Source organism: Carlito syrichta, unplaced genomic scaffold (assembly GCF_000164805.1).
Source record: "Carlito syrichta isolate Samal-C Ts95f unplaced genomic scaffold, Tarsius_syrichta-2.0.1 Scaffold136010, whole genome shotgun sequence".
Taxonomy (NCBI): domain Eukaryota; kingdom Metazoa; phylum Chordata; class Mammalia; order Primates; family Tarsiidae; genus Carlito; species Carlito syrichta.
The window spans coordinates 17557-33654 of record NW_007080106.1 but is presented as its reverse complement, the minus strand read 5'-3'; the positions used below and the strand labels follow the sequence as shown (position 1 = coordinate 33654).

The following is a 16098-nucleotide window of genomic DNA, read 5'->3' as shown; positions in this document are numbered from 1 at the left end:
CAGAGCCCACGAGGGCTGCCCCATCTGGCCTCCGCTGAGATGCCTGAGCCCCGTCCCGGATCTCCGTCAGCGTCTGGCACATCTGACCGACGCGGCTGGTCAGCTCGGCCAGGGCCTGGCCGATGACGTGCATGCTGTTGGCCATGCCGCGGTGCACGGTCACCAGCTCCTGGCAGAACTGCCGGAATGCGTCGGTCTGTTGGGCGTGGGCGTGGAGCAGCTGCCAGTCAAGGCCCGCGGTGGGTGGGCTGGGGTGCGGCCGAGGGCTCCTGCAGGCGGCGGCCTGGGCCTGGGGCGAGGGACGGGGCGGGGCATCTGGCCTGGGGCCCGCTGTCTGGGACTGCTCGGAGGAGGACGATGAACGGAGCAGGGCGGGCCTGGCCAGGTGGGCCTCTTCCTCCAGAGACCGCGGCAGGGGTCCCGGGAGAGGCTGCCTCGGGGGCCCTGATGCCTCCTCATCTTCATCATCTTGGGGACAGAAAAAAGGGGACGCATGATTATGACAGGCAGAGAGGGGGCAGCTCTGGGCGAGGATCCGCCCCCGAGAACCAGCCTGGCACCCCCCATACTGCCACCCCGCCCACAGATGAATCCTTGCTCCCCAGTCCCCGAGGCCGTGGGCCAGGCACCCCGGGGAGAAAGGCAAGCGGTGGGGAAGGGCCCAGGCCGGGGACGTGGGGCTCCCAGCCCGGTGCCGGCATGTCAACCCAGCAGCTCATGACCTTGGCCACATCCCCTCATCTCTCTGCGATTTGCTTTCTGCAAAGATAACGACGGCTCTAGCCGCCGACGTAGCCACTTGGCCACCTAGCCGGGGTGAGAAGAGGAATAAACAAGGTGGCAGACACAAAGGCACTTTGCCAAGCGGAAAGGAAGGCCCCCCACCGCCCACCCGAGGGTACTGTCCTGCTTCCCACCGTGGGAGCACTGGCCTCTGTGAGGCCATGACTGAGTTGCTTGGGGCCACCTCGTGGCCTTGCTGGAATCTGCAACTTTGAATCACCACCGAGGGATGCTGACAGGCTAGACAGGCAGGAAGGACAGGGGCGGAGCGGGAGACCCACCTCTGCAGCCCGCCGGGGCGTCCCCCTCATCCCCCAAGGAAGGCTGCCAGGTCAGGCACACGCAGGGACAGGCTGCTGTTTGCAGCCCAACACAGAGAGGGACCCAGCCCCTGCACACGCAGGTGTCGCTCTCTGGGGACCACGGTTATGGGCTGATGCCCACGGCAGGTATAAAAAAAATGTGCCAGGCTGACCCTGACAGGCAAGCCCTCCTTGCTGTACCTGGGAGGCTACACCCAGAACCACCCCTGCCCCCAGGAAGGTGAGGGGTGGGGGGGACAGATAGGTGTATCCTACTGGTCACCTCCTGCTTCCCAAGGGTCTCAGGATCTCACTCGGGCCAGCACAGAAGGAGCACAGTGCCTCTTGGCCCTGCTTGGTGGGACAGCAGCCATTGCCCAGGATCCAAGACCTGCCTGGTATGGCCAAGGGCAGAAGGAGCAAGGCGTGGTGGGGTGACACTCCTCCCTTTCTTCCAGGGCCCCGTTCCACCAAGCCCACGGCTGAGTGCTGCAGCAGCTAGTCATGCCAGGAAAGGGGGCTGTGAGCCTGCCGTGTGCAGGGGTGAACACGGACGGGCTCCCTGCCAGCCCAGGTGACCTCTGGCCACCTCATCACCTTTGGTCTCAGAGACCCTGAAGGAGGGACGAGCAGGACAGGGCTCAGGGAATGGGCATTACTGGGCGCTGGCCAACTCCTTGATTTTCCTCTTAATTGGGTGGAATCATCCTAAGACTTAGGAGAACACTGATTTCCAGGGAGACGGCAGACCTGGGTTCACATCTTGATTCTGAATCGAGCTCGGGGCCACCTGGGTGTTTGGAGCTGACTTTCCTGTCTGGGTAGCAAGGAAGCCGAACTAGATGGTCTCCGTGTTCCTCTCCAGTCCTGAAAATCTGACTCTGGGAATCACCACCTGTCGGGAGCCCCAGCCAAACAGGGAAGAGCAGATCCCAGGGGCAAGGGGCCTGGGAAGGGGAGGCGTGAGTCTCTGAGCCACCTCCGTGGGCCACGGCCCTTCCCTGGACACCGCCCACGCTGCTCCCCTCCTGCCCTGCCCCTGTTCCTGCAAGCCTCAACTAGAACTCCTCCCCAAAGGACACCCGCCTCGCCTCAGCTGCTGGGGCCCTGCTTCAAAGCCATCAGAGACACAGGAAGCAGAGGGGAGGGCCAAGACAAGTAGGGAGGGAGAGGAGGGGAGAGGGAGGATGGAGGGAGGGAGCTTGGAGAGGATTTGGGGCGGGTAGAGAGAGGCAGCATGCAATGAGGAGTGGGAGAAGACAGAGGGGATAAGGAAAACGGCACAGAACTAAGGCCATTGGGACCAGGCACCAGGAAGGAGCTGATCTCCCCATGGCCTGGGCCTTGAAGACTTGGCAGCCCATGTCTGGCCCCCTCCCCCTCGCCACTCCACTTGGGCTTCCCTGGCTTCCCCCTGTTCCTGGAACGTGCCAAGCGCCTTCCTGATGCGGGGCCCTGTACATGCTGTTCTCTGCCTGGGCAGTTCCCCGCCCCTCCTCTGCGCCCCACGCTGGGGCCTGGCCCGGTTAACTCATTCTTCGCACCCCAGTCCAGTCTTTTCCTCGGGGAGCCGCCCCCAGCCCCAGGAAGCCAGTTTCCAGGGCTCCTTACTGCCAGGCAGAGCTGCTACAAAACTCACAGGGCCACAGGCACATGAGTGCGCAGGGCCTCTGCTTCGAGAATATGGAGAGTGCCCCGAGGACACCAGCAGAGCCCTAAGCCCAGCATGGCCCATGGGAAGGCGCGGGTCTTGGGCCTGACAGCCAGCCCTGCTTTCGGGACTTCCTGGGCTTGCTCGCCCTTCAACCCCTCCTTACAAGTTTACTGGTGCAATTAGTGAAAGCCAGGTGATTCCCACAAGTCCAGAAGAGCCCCAAGAGCCGGTCTTTGTAGGTTTGGAGACGAGACAGAAGCTGGAGGAGGAGAGGTACCTGGGGAATGCAGGCCGGGCTAGAGGGAGTGTTCTGGAGAGACCCAGGGTGGGGAGGCGGGGAGGCAGGCAGGCAGGCTGGCGCAGAAGGAGACGGCGGTACTCACAGCTGGTGGAAGGGCTGTCGGTGCCGTCCAGTTCCACCCTGGGGAAGCCGCGCCCCGCACGGGCCGAGAGCAGCGCTGACTCGATGGCCCTCTCGTGGGCCGTGAGCACGACGGTAGGGGCCCGGCCTCCAGCTCCGGGGCCCGACAGAGACTGCTGCATGAAGGCCAGCTTGTCCTTGGTCCTGCGCTTCATGTCATCCCATCTGTGCTTAATCTCCTTGACGGAGCGGGGCACCTGGCTGACGGAGGTGATTTTCCGAGCTATTCCTTCCCAAATCTTGTCCCTGTCGGCATGGGACAGCCGCATGGTCTCCCTCCCAAAGAGAACCGCTTCGTGGTGGGTCACCTCTGTGACCAGAATGTCCAGCTCCTCCTTGGAGAACTTGGGCTTCCTCTTACGCTCAGCCAGGGGCGCCACGTTCCTTGGGTTGAATATCCCACAAAGCACAATTGGGTAAATGACTGTCAAGGCCGGCCACCTCCTTCCTAATGGCGGCCGGCCCCCAGCTGGGAAGCCAGGAGGCGCCTGGGGCGACTCAACCCCCACCACACCCTCCGCTCCCTGAGAGGCCCCTTCTGCTACTCCTCGGAGGGAAGGGTGGGAAGAAGAGGCATGGCGGGCATGGATGGGAACCCTGGCCTTGGAGTCCCAGGCCTCGGTTTCAGGCCCTGCTGTACCTCTCACAAGTGATGAGAGCCAGGCCAGTTCAAGTTCAACCTTTCTCACCTCACAATCCCCATCCAGAATGGGAATAACAACCACACCGACTTCTAAAGAGGGAACGCACGATGATGCGAAAGAGCTTTAAAGCCCTATAAAACAGGAACGGCTCCTTCGTGAAATTAGGATTAGTCCAACACCCCATACGGTGGTATTTATCAAGATCCCTACAGCAGGAGACCATTTACAAGGGGCTGCGTGAGACGTGGCATCGGCAATGGCGCCCACAGCGAGGGTGTGTTCACAGAAAGCTTATTCTGTCCGGTGGCTCACTTCCCATCCAGGTCAGCCCCCGAGTCCCTACCTCTGGATATGCTTTCTTACCGTGGGAATGAGTGCTCTTTTTGGGGTGGGCTGCTGTGGCTTTCTGGTAGGCTGGGAAGAGCCCTTGAGCATGCAAAGGGAAACAGGTTCAGCTTTGATGGACACCAAGAGTGGCCTGGGCCTCCCTCTTGCCCTGTTGTCGCTTGCTGTTTAACTAGTACTGAAAGCACCAAGTTCCTTTGGCCCTCACTGGCACACCTCACTCACTCAAAACACCATAGCCCAGAAGACGGGGGCTCTGTCACCCAGCCCGAGACAGTGGCAGGGACATGGGCCTTACCTTAGACAGACTTGGGACTAAAGGCTGAGTCTCCTTGGCCACACCGTGGGACCTGTGTACACCCCCTTCTATAAAACCAGGGTGATCATTCCAGTGCTACCGCCCAGAGCTAGCAGGAGGGTTTCATATAAGTTTCTCAATCTCGCCACCATTGGCATTTGGAGCCGGAAAATTCTTTGTTGGAAACAGGGGGCGTCTATGCAGTATAGGATGTTTATCAGCACTCTTGGCATCTACCCAGTAGAAAGCAGGACCATCCTTTGTGGAGCTGTGGCCACCCAAAATGTCTGAAGACATTGCACATGTCCCCGGGAACACAAAGTAGACCACCACACAGCACCCCGCCTAGGGCTGCCGTAAAGTCAAAGCTCAAAGCGTCAGCACCCATTCCCTTCCTGACCCACCATTTATTGTGTCAGAAGTTGAATCCATTTGATCATTCTCAAGCCCCAATGCCATAGCAATGCAAGTGGGAGTGTCTGCAAATTAGAAAGAGTTGCACAAGTAGAGGCTGGCCATGAAGGGGGAGGCAGAGTCCCCAGGATTGATAGGATTGATCGGATTGATCGGAGCTTTTCCCTCACTCCAACAACCACCAGAGGGGCATCTCCATGGCAACGAACCACACCCCCCCAGCCCCAACATGCGCCTCGAGAGGACCCGCTGGCTGGGACTACACAGGCGCCATCTTGGATCAGGACAGGCTGGGAGCAGAACAGGACAGATCCCATGCTAGCAAGCAAGGTGGAGGTGGCAGACCCTCCACCAGTGCCCACCCAAGCCCAGAAAGCCACACCCCACCTGGTCTCTTGTACACAAGCAGAAGGAACACTGGCCTGGAAGTCCAGAGCCAGAGGTTCAAACCACTGACCACGTGATCTTGGGCAAGGCTTTGTCCTGCTCCAGGCCTCAGCTTGACGGCTGTGGCATGAAGATCAACACAGAGAGGTGCTTCTCAACACAGGTGACACATCAGAGTCACTACAGAGAGCTTTAAAGATACCAGCATCCCTGGGAACATCGCCAGCCCAACTGAGTCAGGATCTCTGGGGTACCAGACGATGGTTGAGTTAGTTTGATCTCTGAGGTTGTGAGAAAGCCTCATCCCCAAGAGGAAAGATCAGAGGCAGGTGGAAGAGTGGAGCAGACTCGTACTTATAAGCCCAAGCTCCTGGAGCCATAAAGCAACAGTGCAGAAAGTCTGATGCCAGAGAGGATGCAGACACTCTCTCCTCCACTCGCTGGGCACAGGATGCCCCCACAGGGCACACAGTCTGTGTGGCCGCCCCGAACCCACCTGTTCACTGTACCTCCAAACAAAATCCTGGCCCCTGTGAAGGCCTGTGTCAAAGCCCCCTCCTGTTTTATCCAGGCCCATGCAGACACTGTGTGTGCCTCCTGCCACAACCGTATGTCATCTCCGGTGGTAGGTGTGAGCCCAGGGAGAGGCAGGGTGAGAAGAACAGGGAGCGGGTAGGGCCAGGTGATCCACCCAGGGCGCCCGCGGTATGCATATGTAGTCTGACTCAAACGAGGTGCTCAGGGTACGAAGGTGACGGACTGGAAGTGCTGATCTGATCTGGCCCTCTGGTGAGAGAAGTTAAGAGGTCAAGTTGCCTTCCTGGGCCACATTCAGGGTGACTGACCCGACGGTGTGGAAGGAAGTTGGGGAAGGGGCCGCTCGTCCCCACACGGCAAGGCGGCCCACTCACATACACGCCTCTGCTCCGCGCCTGCCAAGTGGCCATGAGGACAGCTGTCCCGCCCATCAGAGGACAGATGCTGAAGTGTAGATTGCAGCTCAGCCTGCCAGGGCCCTCAGGTGGGGTACAGGCAGGCCGGGGCCACCAGGAAGGGCATGGGATGCCTTGCCACAGACGCCACACCCCAAAGCAGTTTCTCCTCACTTGCTCAGAGGCTCAGAGCACCACTCGTAGGAAGAAGACGCAGCACCCTCCCTCTTAGGAAGTCCTTCCAAGCACGATAGCCCATGCCCCCTCTCCCAGCACCTGTGGGACACGGAACCGTACAAAAGCTGCCAGAGGGCTTCATGTCCACACTGCAACTATGCCTGTGGCTCCAGACATCTGAGGCCTCCCTTCACCTGCATCCAAATCCCCAGTCCTCAACACCACGCCTGGGTCCCAGAGAGACGCCACTAGAAAGGCAACAAGGCACGTCTGCTCTCCCAGTCACATACCCTGCCGGCAGGGCCCCTGCATACGACATAGGCCAGCAGTACCACACCAGGCCGTGGTTGCAGGATCAGCTCAGCCACTGCTGGGTGACCCTGTGCCAGTCTCCTCCTCTCTCGGAATGGCCTTTAAGGTTCCTTCTGGTTCAAAGTCCTATCCCAAACACTGGAACTGGATGGAACTACTCTTGAAAGCACCCAAGCCTGGGCAGCGAGCAGAGTCAGAAACTGAGCTAGAGGCTGTGCAGAAGACTCCTTTTCCAGGAGGGCCATTTACATAGCTGCTGGGGGCTGCACTGGGAGGACGCCCACGCCACTCCCAAAAGAGCCTGCCCTGGGAGATGGCCTCACAGTCACAGGTGGGTGATGTTCTCTCTGCCTCCCAGGAAGGCTGCCAGGAGCCAGGGCCCGGATACTCCAGACACGGGCAAGCAGCCTGCACGGTCCGGGCAACCACCCACCTGGCCCTCCTCCAGAGCCCCCGATGGAAGCTGGGGGAGCAGAGGATTCCCCGAGTTAGACGTGTCTCAAACCCTGCAAGCGGCAGCCCCAGGGGCTCCAGGGGCCTCCACCACTGGAGGCCCACAGGCCCAACTCGTTCCCTTGTCTCCTTTCGGAGGCCAGGTGAGACTCCCAGGAAACCCACAGAGAGCAGGACTCACCTCATCCAGTTCGCTTTCGTCTCGTCCGACCCGTCTATGGACTTGTAGCGGTTGTTCTTGTCCACAATCTAGAAGAAAGAGACGGCATCTAGAGTGGGCCATTCTGGGGGAGGGTCTCACGTCCCTGGGTTCCTTTCCTGGAACTTTCCTGGCCTCACCTCCTACCTCCCTCTCCCCCTGAAGTATCGCCACTCTGAAACCAGGCTGGGGCCAGGAATCCCTGCTCCCCACTCTCCACCCATGCCCGTGTTCCTGCAGACACAGGTATTCTGAATTCCCGGGAGATGAGAGCCAGATGGATGGAACCTCCTCGGTTTTGATGGAATACCCAGTATCATGGCCCACAGGGGGGCATTCCTAGTAGCCTCACGTCGTCGCAACAGTGAGCACTAAATCCAGCCCTTCCTCTCTTTTCAGTTTCTGCGGGAGACAGAGGCCCTTGCCAGATGACTGGGCATGTGTGACCTGAGAGGGTTCCTCCTCTCCCCAACCTTTACATGCTCAAGGGTCTCAGGGTTTGGGGCTGGACCACCTTCTCTCCCAGTAAAAACAACTTTATTTCACCATCACTCTTGAATCAGGTTTCATTTGACATGAAATTCCAGGCTGATTAAGTTTTATTTCTTTCAGCACTTTGATGACTGCCAAAGGCACAAAAGCAACCTGCTGTTAGTCAAGTGTTGTTCTTTTGTGAATATTCTGTTGTTCTGTGGTTAATTTTAAGGCTTCCCCTTTATTCCTGGTTTTCTGCAGTTTTGCTATGTGGTTTGGAAATGGAGATATACTTTTTTGAAATTCTCATCACTCGATGAGCACTTTTCTACAGAAGACTTATATCTCTTTTTCAGTTCTGGAAAATTATTCTGGAAAAGTCACTAGGCTTTTGAGGACAGCTTCTCAGTCATTTTCTCCAGTCTCTTCCAGTAGCATTTCTCTTAGACACATATGGGAGCAGCTCAAGCTACCCTCCATGTCTTTTCACTATCCTTTCATATTTTTCTCTTGATCTTTCTACAGAGTCTCTGAGAAAATTTCTCGGAACACTCTTCCAACTCCAATTCACTAATTATCTCTTTGACCCTGTCCAGTCCAGGGCTTCTCCCATCCACTAAAGTTCTTCCTTCTTTTCTTGGCTTCTGGTTAATGAGTACCTTTAATTCCATGAATATTTTTCAGCTCAGGATTTTTAATTAGTTCTCTTTGAGATATATCTTTTTTTTGTCCTGCCTCTCTTTGTTTCATAATAATGTGCTCTTTCTTCTTCCTTTTCTAACAGCTTTACTGAGGAGTAATTGGCATATCATGTACAATATGATCAGTTTTGACAAATGATCTACATCAAGGCTGGTTCCCCAAGGACTCAGTGGAGCAGAGCCACTTCCTGGGCCTAGATTCTAACTAACTTCCCTGCTGCTATCCTTAATCCCCCACCAATTCTCCTCAAAACCACAGAGAAATCTTTTTAGGAATGTAAATCAGGCCATGTCCCCGCTCACTGGTTCAAGATGGCATCACTGCTGCACTCACAAGACAATCTGCATTCATGGTCACAGCCTTCAAGACTCGCATGCCTGCTCCCTGCCGGCCTCTCTGTCCCTTGTCACTTTTCTGCAGCCACAATGCTCTGAGAGTGAGCCTTACCATTGGCCTGTCCCACTACCTAGAACCTTTTCTCCCGACTCATAAAAATAATCATCATGAAATAGTCCAAGCATTCTAAATTATAAAGATTCATGCAGCTGACAACCCTGCACCCACCAGCTACAGCCGACAAAAATTAACGCCAGTTATCGCCCCAGGCCGTTCTCTCCTTTTGCTTCAAGCAAACACCGAGATACAGCTGTAGAGACTCCCTGCCTCCAACTCATTTTCCTTCCCTTCTTCCCTCTCTGAGGGGAGCCACCAACCTGATGCTGGTGGAAGCCTCCTATTTTTACAACACAAAGACTTTTCAAAGGCCTCTATGCAGAATTGTTTTGCATGTGTGTAAAATTATAGAAGTGGCACCGAAGTCAACATATCCTTCCTCCTCCAACTTTTTCCCTCTAAGCCTCGAATGCCTGATTCCTTCCTATCTTTTGAGGACTGCTTCTCGGTCATTTTCTCCAGTCTCTTCCAGTAGCATTTCTCTTAGATACATATGGGAGTAGCTCAAGCTACCCTCTGTGTCTTTTACCTACCCTTTCATATTTTTCTCTTGGTCTTTCTACAGTGTCTCTGAGAAAATTTCTCAGAACTCTCTTCTAACTCCAATTCACTAATTATCTCTTTGACTGTGTCCAGTCCAGGGCTTCTCCCATCTACTAAAGTTTTTTCTTCTTTTCTTTGCTCCTTTTTAATGAGTATCTTTTGGGTCTCAAGATATATCCCCTGCACAGAAGAGGCCCTTCCTGACCTAAACCTGAAGTAAGCTCTTCCTTGCCACCCCCCACCCTCCATACCCCAAGCCTCCCACAGTGTTATCTCTGTCACCTCACCCTGTTATTTCCTTCTCGAGCCCAGAAGACAGTGCGCATTTTTGTTGACAGTGCTTGTCTACTTGTCCATCTGGTGACTGTCTCCCTCACTAGGTCATAAGTAAGGAGGACCAAGCACAAAGCTGTCCCGTTCATAGCGGTGGTCCTGGCTCCTCAGTCAGTATTCAGTAGAATACTGGTTGAATGAAGCATAAATGAATAAGGAGCTTTTAAAGTAAAAAGCAAGTTAAATTTTAAAAAAAATGCTCTCGTGTTAGTATTTTAGCAAGAGTGCTGGGCTGGAGCTGGTTTGTATTGACTGAGGACCTGCTGTGAAACATTCAGGAATGTAGGTAACCAGCTATTAGACACAGCCATTATTACAATCCAATACGTTAAATATCTTTTTATAAGGTAATAACTAGTCAAGACTTACTGCTTCCCAATTATTTCATTATGCTGTACTTGCTATGATCTATACTCTTGAGGCTGCTGGTATCACTGGATCTGGATAGTAGAGACACCTTATAATGATTGCTATGGTGTATTTCTTCCCAACTGGGCAGCCTGATTTCACGTGAGTAGCTTGAAATTAGCCACAATGGCAGCATTTGCACCACGGAAATCAGCACATACCCTCACCATCACCATCACTGTTGCCCTGTCACCATCACCCCCACTGACACCTGTCACCAGCACGGTCACCCTCATTGTCACCATCACCAACAGGTTGTTGAATACTGACCAGCCCACCACTAAGCATATGTTTACAGTGCCTAAAAAGTCTAGGAGATCCATCAAAAACTCTCAGCGCTGGTCACCTCTAGAGGGGAGGAGAGGGAGGTGGGGACGCCTTTGCTTCATCTGTCTACTTATAAGACTATACTGCCTGTGTTTCAAGAATCCCAGACAGTTAAAAACAGGACATACACAGCTCAGCCTCCCTTCCCCTGGGGTTCTCCCCAGGCAACTGGAATCTCACAGACCCCCGGGCGTCCCCATGACATGAGTCACCCACATGACCATTTCCTGACTGCCCCTCGCTCTCCTGGGGAGAAGACCAGCCCCTCAAGGCCCTGCAGCCCACGGTGGGAGCACTGTGAGGGCAACAAGAGCCATGGAGCCATAGCACGTGACTAGAACCTCAGCTCCACCGCTTCACGAGCTGACCGGGCCTAGGCAAGTGGCTTCCCTGGCCGTGCCTCAGTTGCCTCATCTGTAAAGTGGGGTCAAAGCCACCCCTGCAGCACTGCTGTCATGACGCATGTCCAAGGCACGCAGCCAACGGTCGCTATGAGCACTGCGATTGCAATTGTGGTGATGACCGTAGAGATCACATGCTGGAACTGGCCAATTCTGGGTGGTGGGAGGTCTGGGGGTCAACACTGAGTAGCAGCTTATGAGGTTTCTGCAGCCTCAACTGGACAAAGAGGCCTGGGTGGGGGCTGTGAGGGAATTGCCTAACACCTCTCTTGGCTGGCTCAGGTCCAGAGCTTTTCCGAGGGGTGTTTCGTGGCTTATCTTTCCACCAACCAGAATTTTATCAAATCAAGCATTCATTCACTCATGCATCCATTCAACAAACATTATGCAGGAAGTCAGGATAAAATGGTGATCCCAGCACAAAGCATCTTTGCTCTCGACATGCTCACAAGCCAGCGGGATACAGAAGAAAGGCCACCCTGACACGGCGTGGTTGGTGCCGCGGTGGGGAATTCTGTGGGCTTGTAGGAACTCTGAGGCGGAGCCTGAGCCTGGTACCTGAGAGTCAGTCAAGGACCTTGAGGATGTGGAGTTTAAGTGAAGAGGTGGGTGACGGTGCCCTAGGCAGAGGGTGCAGGGCGGGCAAGATCAAGTGTGGCCTGTGGACCGTGATACATGCCACTGATGAGCCTAGGACATTCTGAGATGACAGCAAGCTAGGGGCCTCCAGTCCTGGGACTGAAATGGGTCCAGAAATGGCCAGCCAGAGCTGGATGGCCAGAACTAGCCTCCAGAAGGCTGATCTCCCCACATCTTCCCTTGCTTTATGCCTCGAGGTCAACTCCTTGAGCCCACTGAGCTTGGCGCTTCTTGGACTGGCCCAGAAGCTCTGAGCACTGTGATGCAAGATCTTTGGTAACCTGGACCTGACCAGAGAAGGGCCACCAGCATGGTGAAAGGGTCCCTCAGAGTGGAGAAGTGGAGGCCAGAGATAGCATAGCCGTCACCAAGGTGGGAAGGACTCCCCTGTCAGAGGGGACCTCGAGGATGTGGAGGGTCATACGTCCTGTGACCCTTAAACGTATGCTGGTTCTGGTCTTGCCCCATGTCCAGAGGGGACAAGACCAGAACCAGCATATGTTTAAGGGTCACAGGCCTGGAATGATGTCGAACACACAGAACAGTCCCAAGATAGAACAAGAAGCCTGTGAGGGATGAGTTTCTTGCTCCTGGGAGTATTTAAGCAGTGAAGGATCTGCTATTACAGAGACTGAAAAAATTTTTTTTTTGCTAAGTGGAAACCTGTCCTACATGACCTCAAAATTCAGTCTAAAACTAAGATCACATAATTCTGTGTAGAGAGATGCTCATAAAAATCTCATAAAATAGCGTGCCAGCCCATGTGTTTTGGCCCCTGGGCTGAAACATGGTCGAGGGGGCTGGCACGCTATTTCCGACCACGGCAATAATGAATAAAGACAACCATAAGAAAATACTATCAATGGCTCCCGCCCACAGGGCAGCATCCCTGTATCCAGTGCTCTGAAACACGACTGCACTAATTCTCACAGCTTGTGTGGTAGCATCATGATTAACCTCATTTTACAGATCAGGAAACTGAGGTGTAGGGCTGTCAAGTAACTTGCCTGGGGGTCACAGAGGAAAGACTTGGGGGGAGCTGGAGTGTAAACTCAGGTCTCTGGTGGTGCGGTCCACAGTTTAACCACTTTGTAGGTATGAACGTTACCCCCAAGTTTCCCTCACACCTCCATCAGAATCAAGCAGGACCCTCTGGAGCCTCTCTGGCCTTCCGGCCTTGCCCCTGGTCCCAGTAAATTCGCCATGTGCAGACTGGCCTCTTTTGTTGTTGTTGTTTTTGTTTTTGAGTTGGAGTCTTACTCCTTCGCCCAGGCTGGGGTGCAGTGGCACGCGTGCTCACGGCCACCCCAGCGTCAACCTTCTGGGCTCCAGCGATCCTTCCGCCTCAGCCTTCCAAGTAGCAGGAACTACAGACGCACGCTACCATGCCCGGCTATTTTTTATTTTATTGTAGAGCTGAGCTCTCACCAAGTTGCCCAGGCGAGTCTCGAACCCGTGGGCTCAGGCAATCCACTCGCCTTGACCTCCCCAAGTGCTGGGATGACAGGCTGAGCCATCGAGCCTGGCTGCAGATTGGCCTCTTAACAGGAGGAACACTCCTCTCAGCAACAGGACGTCTGTCTGCCTGACCCAAGATTCCCTCCTGGGTTCCTCTAAATGGTGCCATGGCCATAGGCTGGGGAGACTGGATTCCAGGCACCCATCGAATCCATAAAACATTCTGATTTTCAGCTTGGCATCCCCTCATAGAGCGAAGTGCTTACAAAAATGATTTGTGAAGCCATTCTCAGTTGACAAAGCACTGTGGCATCCTTGGATGCTCCTCCCCAAAGCCCTGGGAGGAAGACAGTATCATCTCTATTCTCCAGCCACAGCGCGTCACTGAAGATTTGAGAGATACAGGGGCTAGCCTGAACCTGAACTTGAACTCTGGCCTTCGCCATGCCCAGGAACATGGAAGGAAGAACACTGAAGCTAGACCGGGGTCTCTGGGATTATTGATGCCCCAGGTTCCTCCACTGGGGTCCAGGCAGGTCCATTAAAGTGTGTGCAATCATTTTGAGAATATATGAACATAACTTCCTCGGTGATTCAAAAGCCCAAGAACCATGATCGAAGCCACCTGCCCTAATTTAACTGATAAGGAAATCAGTACTCCCTTTTATTTCTGAGTCTACTTTTTACCAGATTTCTTTTCTGTTTAAAGCCCTTTATTGAGCTGTGGCTGGCATACAAAAAGCGACGCATATTTAATGTATATAACCTGATGAGTTTGGATACAGGAGTTCACGCATGAAACCATCACCACAAACCACGCCATAAACATATCCACCACCTCCGAAGGACTCCTCCTGCTCTGTTTATGCATCAGTATTGTTGTTGTTGTCGTGATAACACAATATAAGATCTAGCTCTTAGCCAGTTGTTAGGTATGCAAGACAGCATTGCCAATGAGACTCTATCCGGTACAATGGTTCACAATGACTTATTCATCTTGCACGTCTGAAGCTTTGTACCCTGGGACTGACACCTTCCCATTTCTCTCTCTCCCTGGCCCCTGGAAACCACCAACTCCATGCTCTGCTTCCACACATTTGGCTTTTTAGATCCTCACATAAGTGGGAGTAGAGAGCATGTGTCCTTCTGGGTCCGGCTTATTTCACTTAGCACCATGTCCTCTGGGTTCATCTGGATGGTTCCAGATGGCCGTATGCCCTTCCTTATTGATGCTCACAAAGACCCTGGAGACCTGTTTACATCCAATTCCAAAGTCCGCATCCAGGTTTGATATACTTTGAGGCTACCCCCGACCCCCACCGGCTAGTCCTGAAACCCATATGGCTTGAGGGTCGCTGGAGATAGGAAGTCAGCTGTGATCTGCTCACACCTGCTTAGGGCCCAGGCACGCAGCCGGCACTCACGTGCACAACGATTCACAGGGATGTCTTTTACGAGATCGTGCACCCCATTTTATGGATAAGAACATTGGCATACGAGAAGACAGGTGAGTGGCCCAAAGACACACTTCCAGAAAGTGGTAGAGCCAGGATGGGAACCCAAGGACCCCTGAGTTCAGAACCCGTAGCCAACTCAGAACGCTCTTCCTTTTGCAAGCCCCTCTGCTCTGCCCATAAAGGGGCCAGGACTACTGGCCAGCTGCAGGGCCAGCCACCCTCATCCTGACTGGCCCCTGGTGAAAGCAAAGAGCATCCTAGAACAGGCCCTAAGGAGCAACTTGAGAAGCAGCCTAGGGAGACCGGCCTGAATCCAGACTCTTAGTTGTCCCTGACATGAAGGGTTCTGGGCAAGGGTGGGAGACAGACCCAGGAGAAGCTGTCTATCCAGGAGGGAATAGAAGTATAAACTGGAATGAGCCAGAGAGAAATCAGATAGAAAGAAACCTTAAATGCCATGCTGCAGACAGGAAGGGTCTTCTGAGTTACACAGCAGAGAAAAGCGGTCAACAGGGCTGATGTGAAAAATGCCTCCACAGAATTGTTCAGTACACAGCCTGCGCATCCATCCTGGGCAGCCCTCCTCCAATAACCAGTGAATAAACAAGAGATAGAGAAAAAGCAGAGCAAAAAATCTAAAGCTCCACAACGAGATGTCACTTCACACCCACTAGGAAGGCTAGAATCAAAAGTCAGATAAAAACAAGGGCTGGCAAGAGTGTGGAGAAATCAGCGCCCTCACACACTGTTGGTGGAAGGTAAAATGGTCCAGGTGCTTTGCAAAACAGCCTGGCAGTTCCTCAGATGATTAAACATCGTCGCCACAAGACCCAGCAATCCCACTCCAAGAGAAATGAAAACAAACGTCCACACAGACACTTGTACACGAACATGTAGAGCTGTGTTATTCCTAATAGCCAAATGGTCGGGGCAGCCCAACTATTCATCAGTGCATAAACAGACAAAGGAAACATGGAATATTATTCAGTCACGAAAAGGAATGATACATGCTACCACATGGATGCACCTTTGAAAACATCCCACTAAGTGAGAAGAGCCAGTCACAAGAGACCACGTACTATGTGATCTCATTCATATGAGTCCAGGATAGAAAAATCTAGAGTCCGAAAGTAGATCCGTGGTTGCCTAGGGCTGGGCATGGTAGGGAGGGGGGCGGATAGCAGCTAAAGAATATAGGATTTCTTCTTGAGGTGATGAAAACTGATCTCAAGTGGTTGGTGGTGATGGGTGCACGAATCTGTGACTACACTAAAAAGCATTAAATTACATAGTAATGAAATTAAATTACCTAGCGAATAGATGAATCATATCTCAATAAAGCTGCATAAAAATAAAATCTACCAAAGATTCAGCAGCAGTCATCAGACAAGGAAAGGGAAGCACCCTTGTATCACGTGCTTGAAATGTGCCCGAAAGAAACGGGAGGTAGGGCGGGCGAGGTGGCTCAAGACGGTCATCCCAGCACTTTGGGAGGCCGAGATGAGAGGACTGTCTGAGCCCACAGGTTTGAGACCCGCCTGGGCAACTTGGCGAGACCTCGTCTCTACAATAAATCAAAAAT

The 16098-nt window shown here is 53.7% G+C and overlaps 1 protein-coding gene across 2 annotated transcripts in view; it reads right to left on the bottom strand.

The window, feature by feature from the left end:
- Positions 1-16098, bottom strand: part of PRDM11 (PR/SET domain 11) — a 47669-nt gene that overhangs the window by 14729 nt on the left and 16842 nt on the right. For both annotated transcript variants that reach the window (XM_008049694.2, XM_021708388.1), the window contains exon 4: positions 7304-7371. In XM_008049694.2, coding sequence (XP_008047885.1) covers positions 7304-7371 — 68 coding nt within the window. The remainder of the gene's footprint in view (positions 1-7303; positions 7372-16098) is intronic.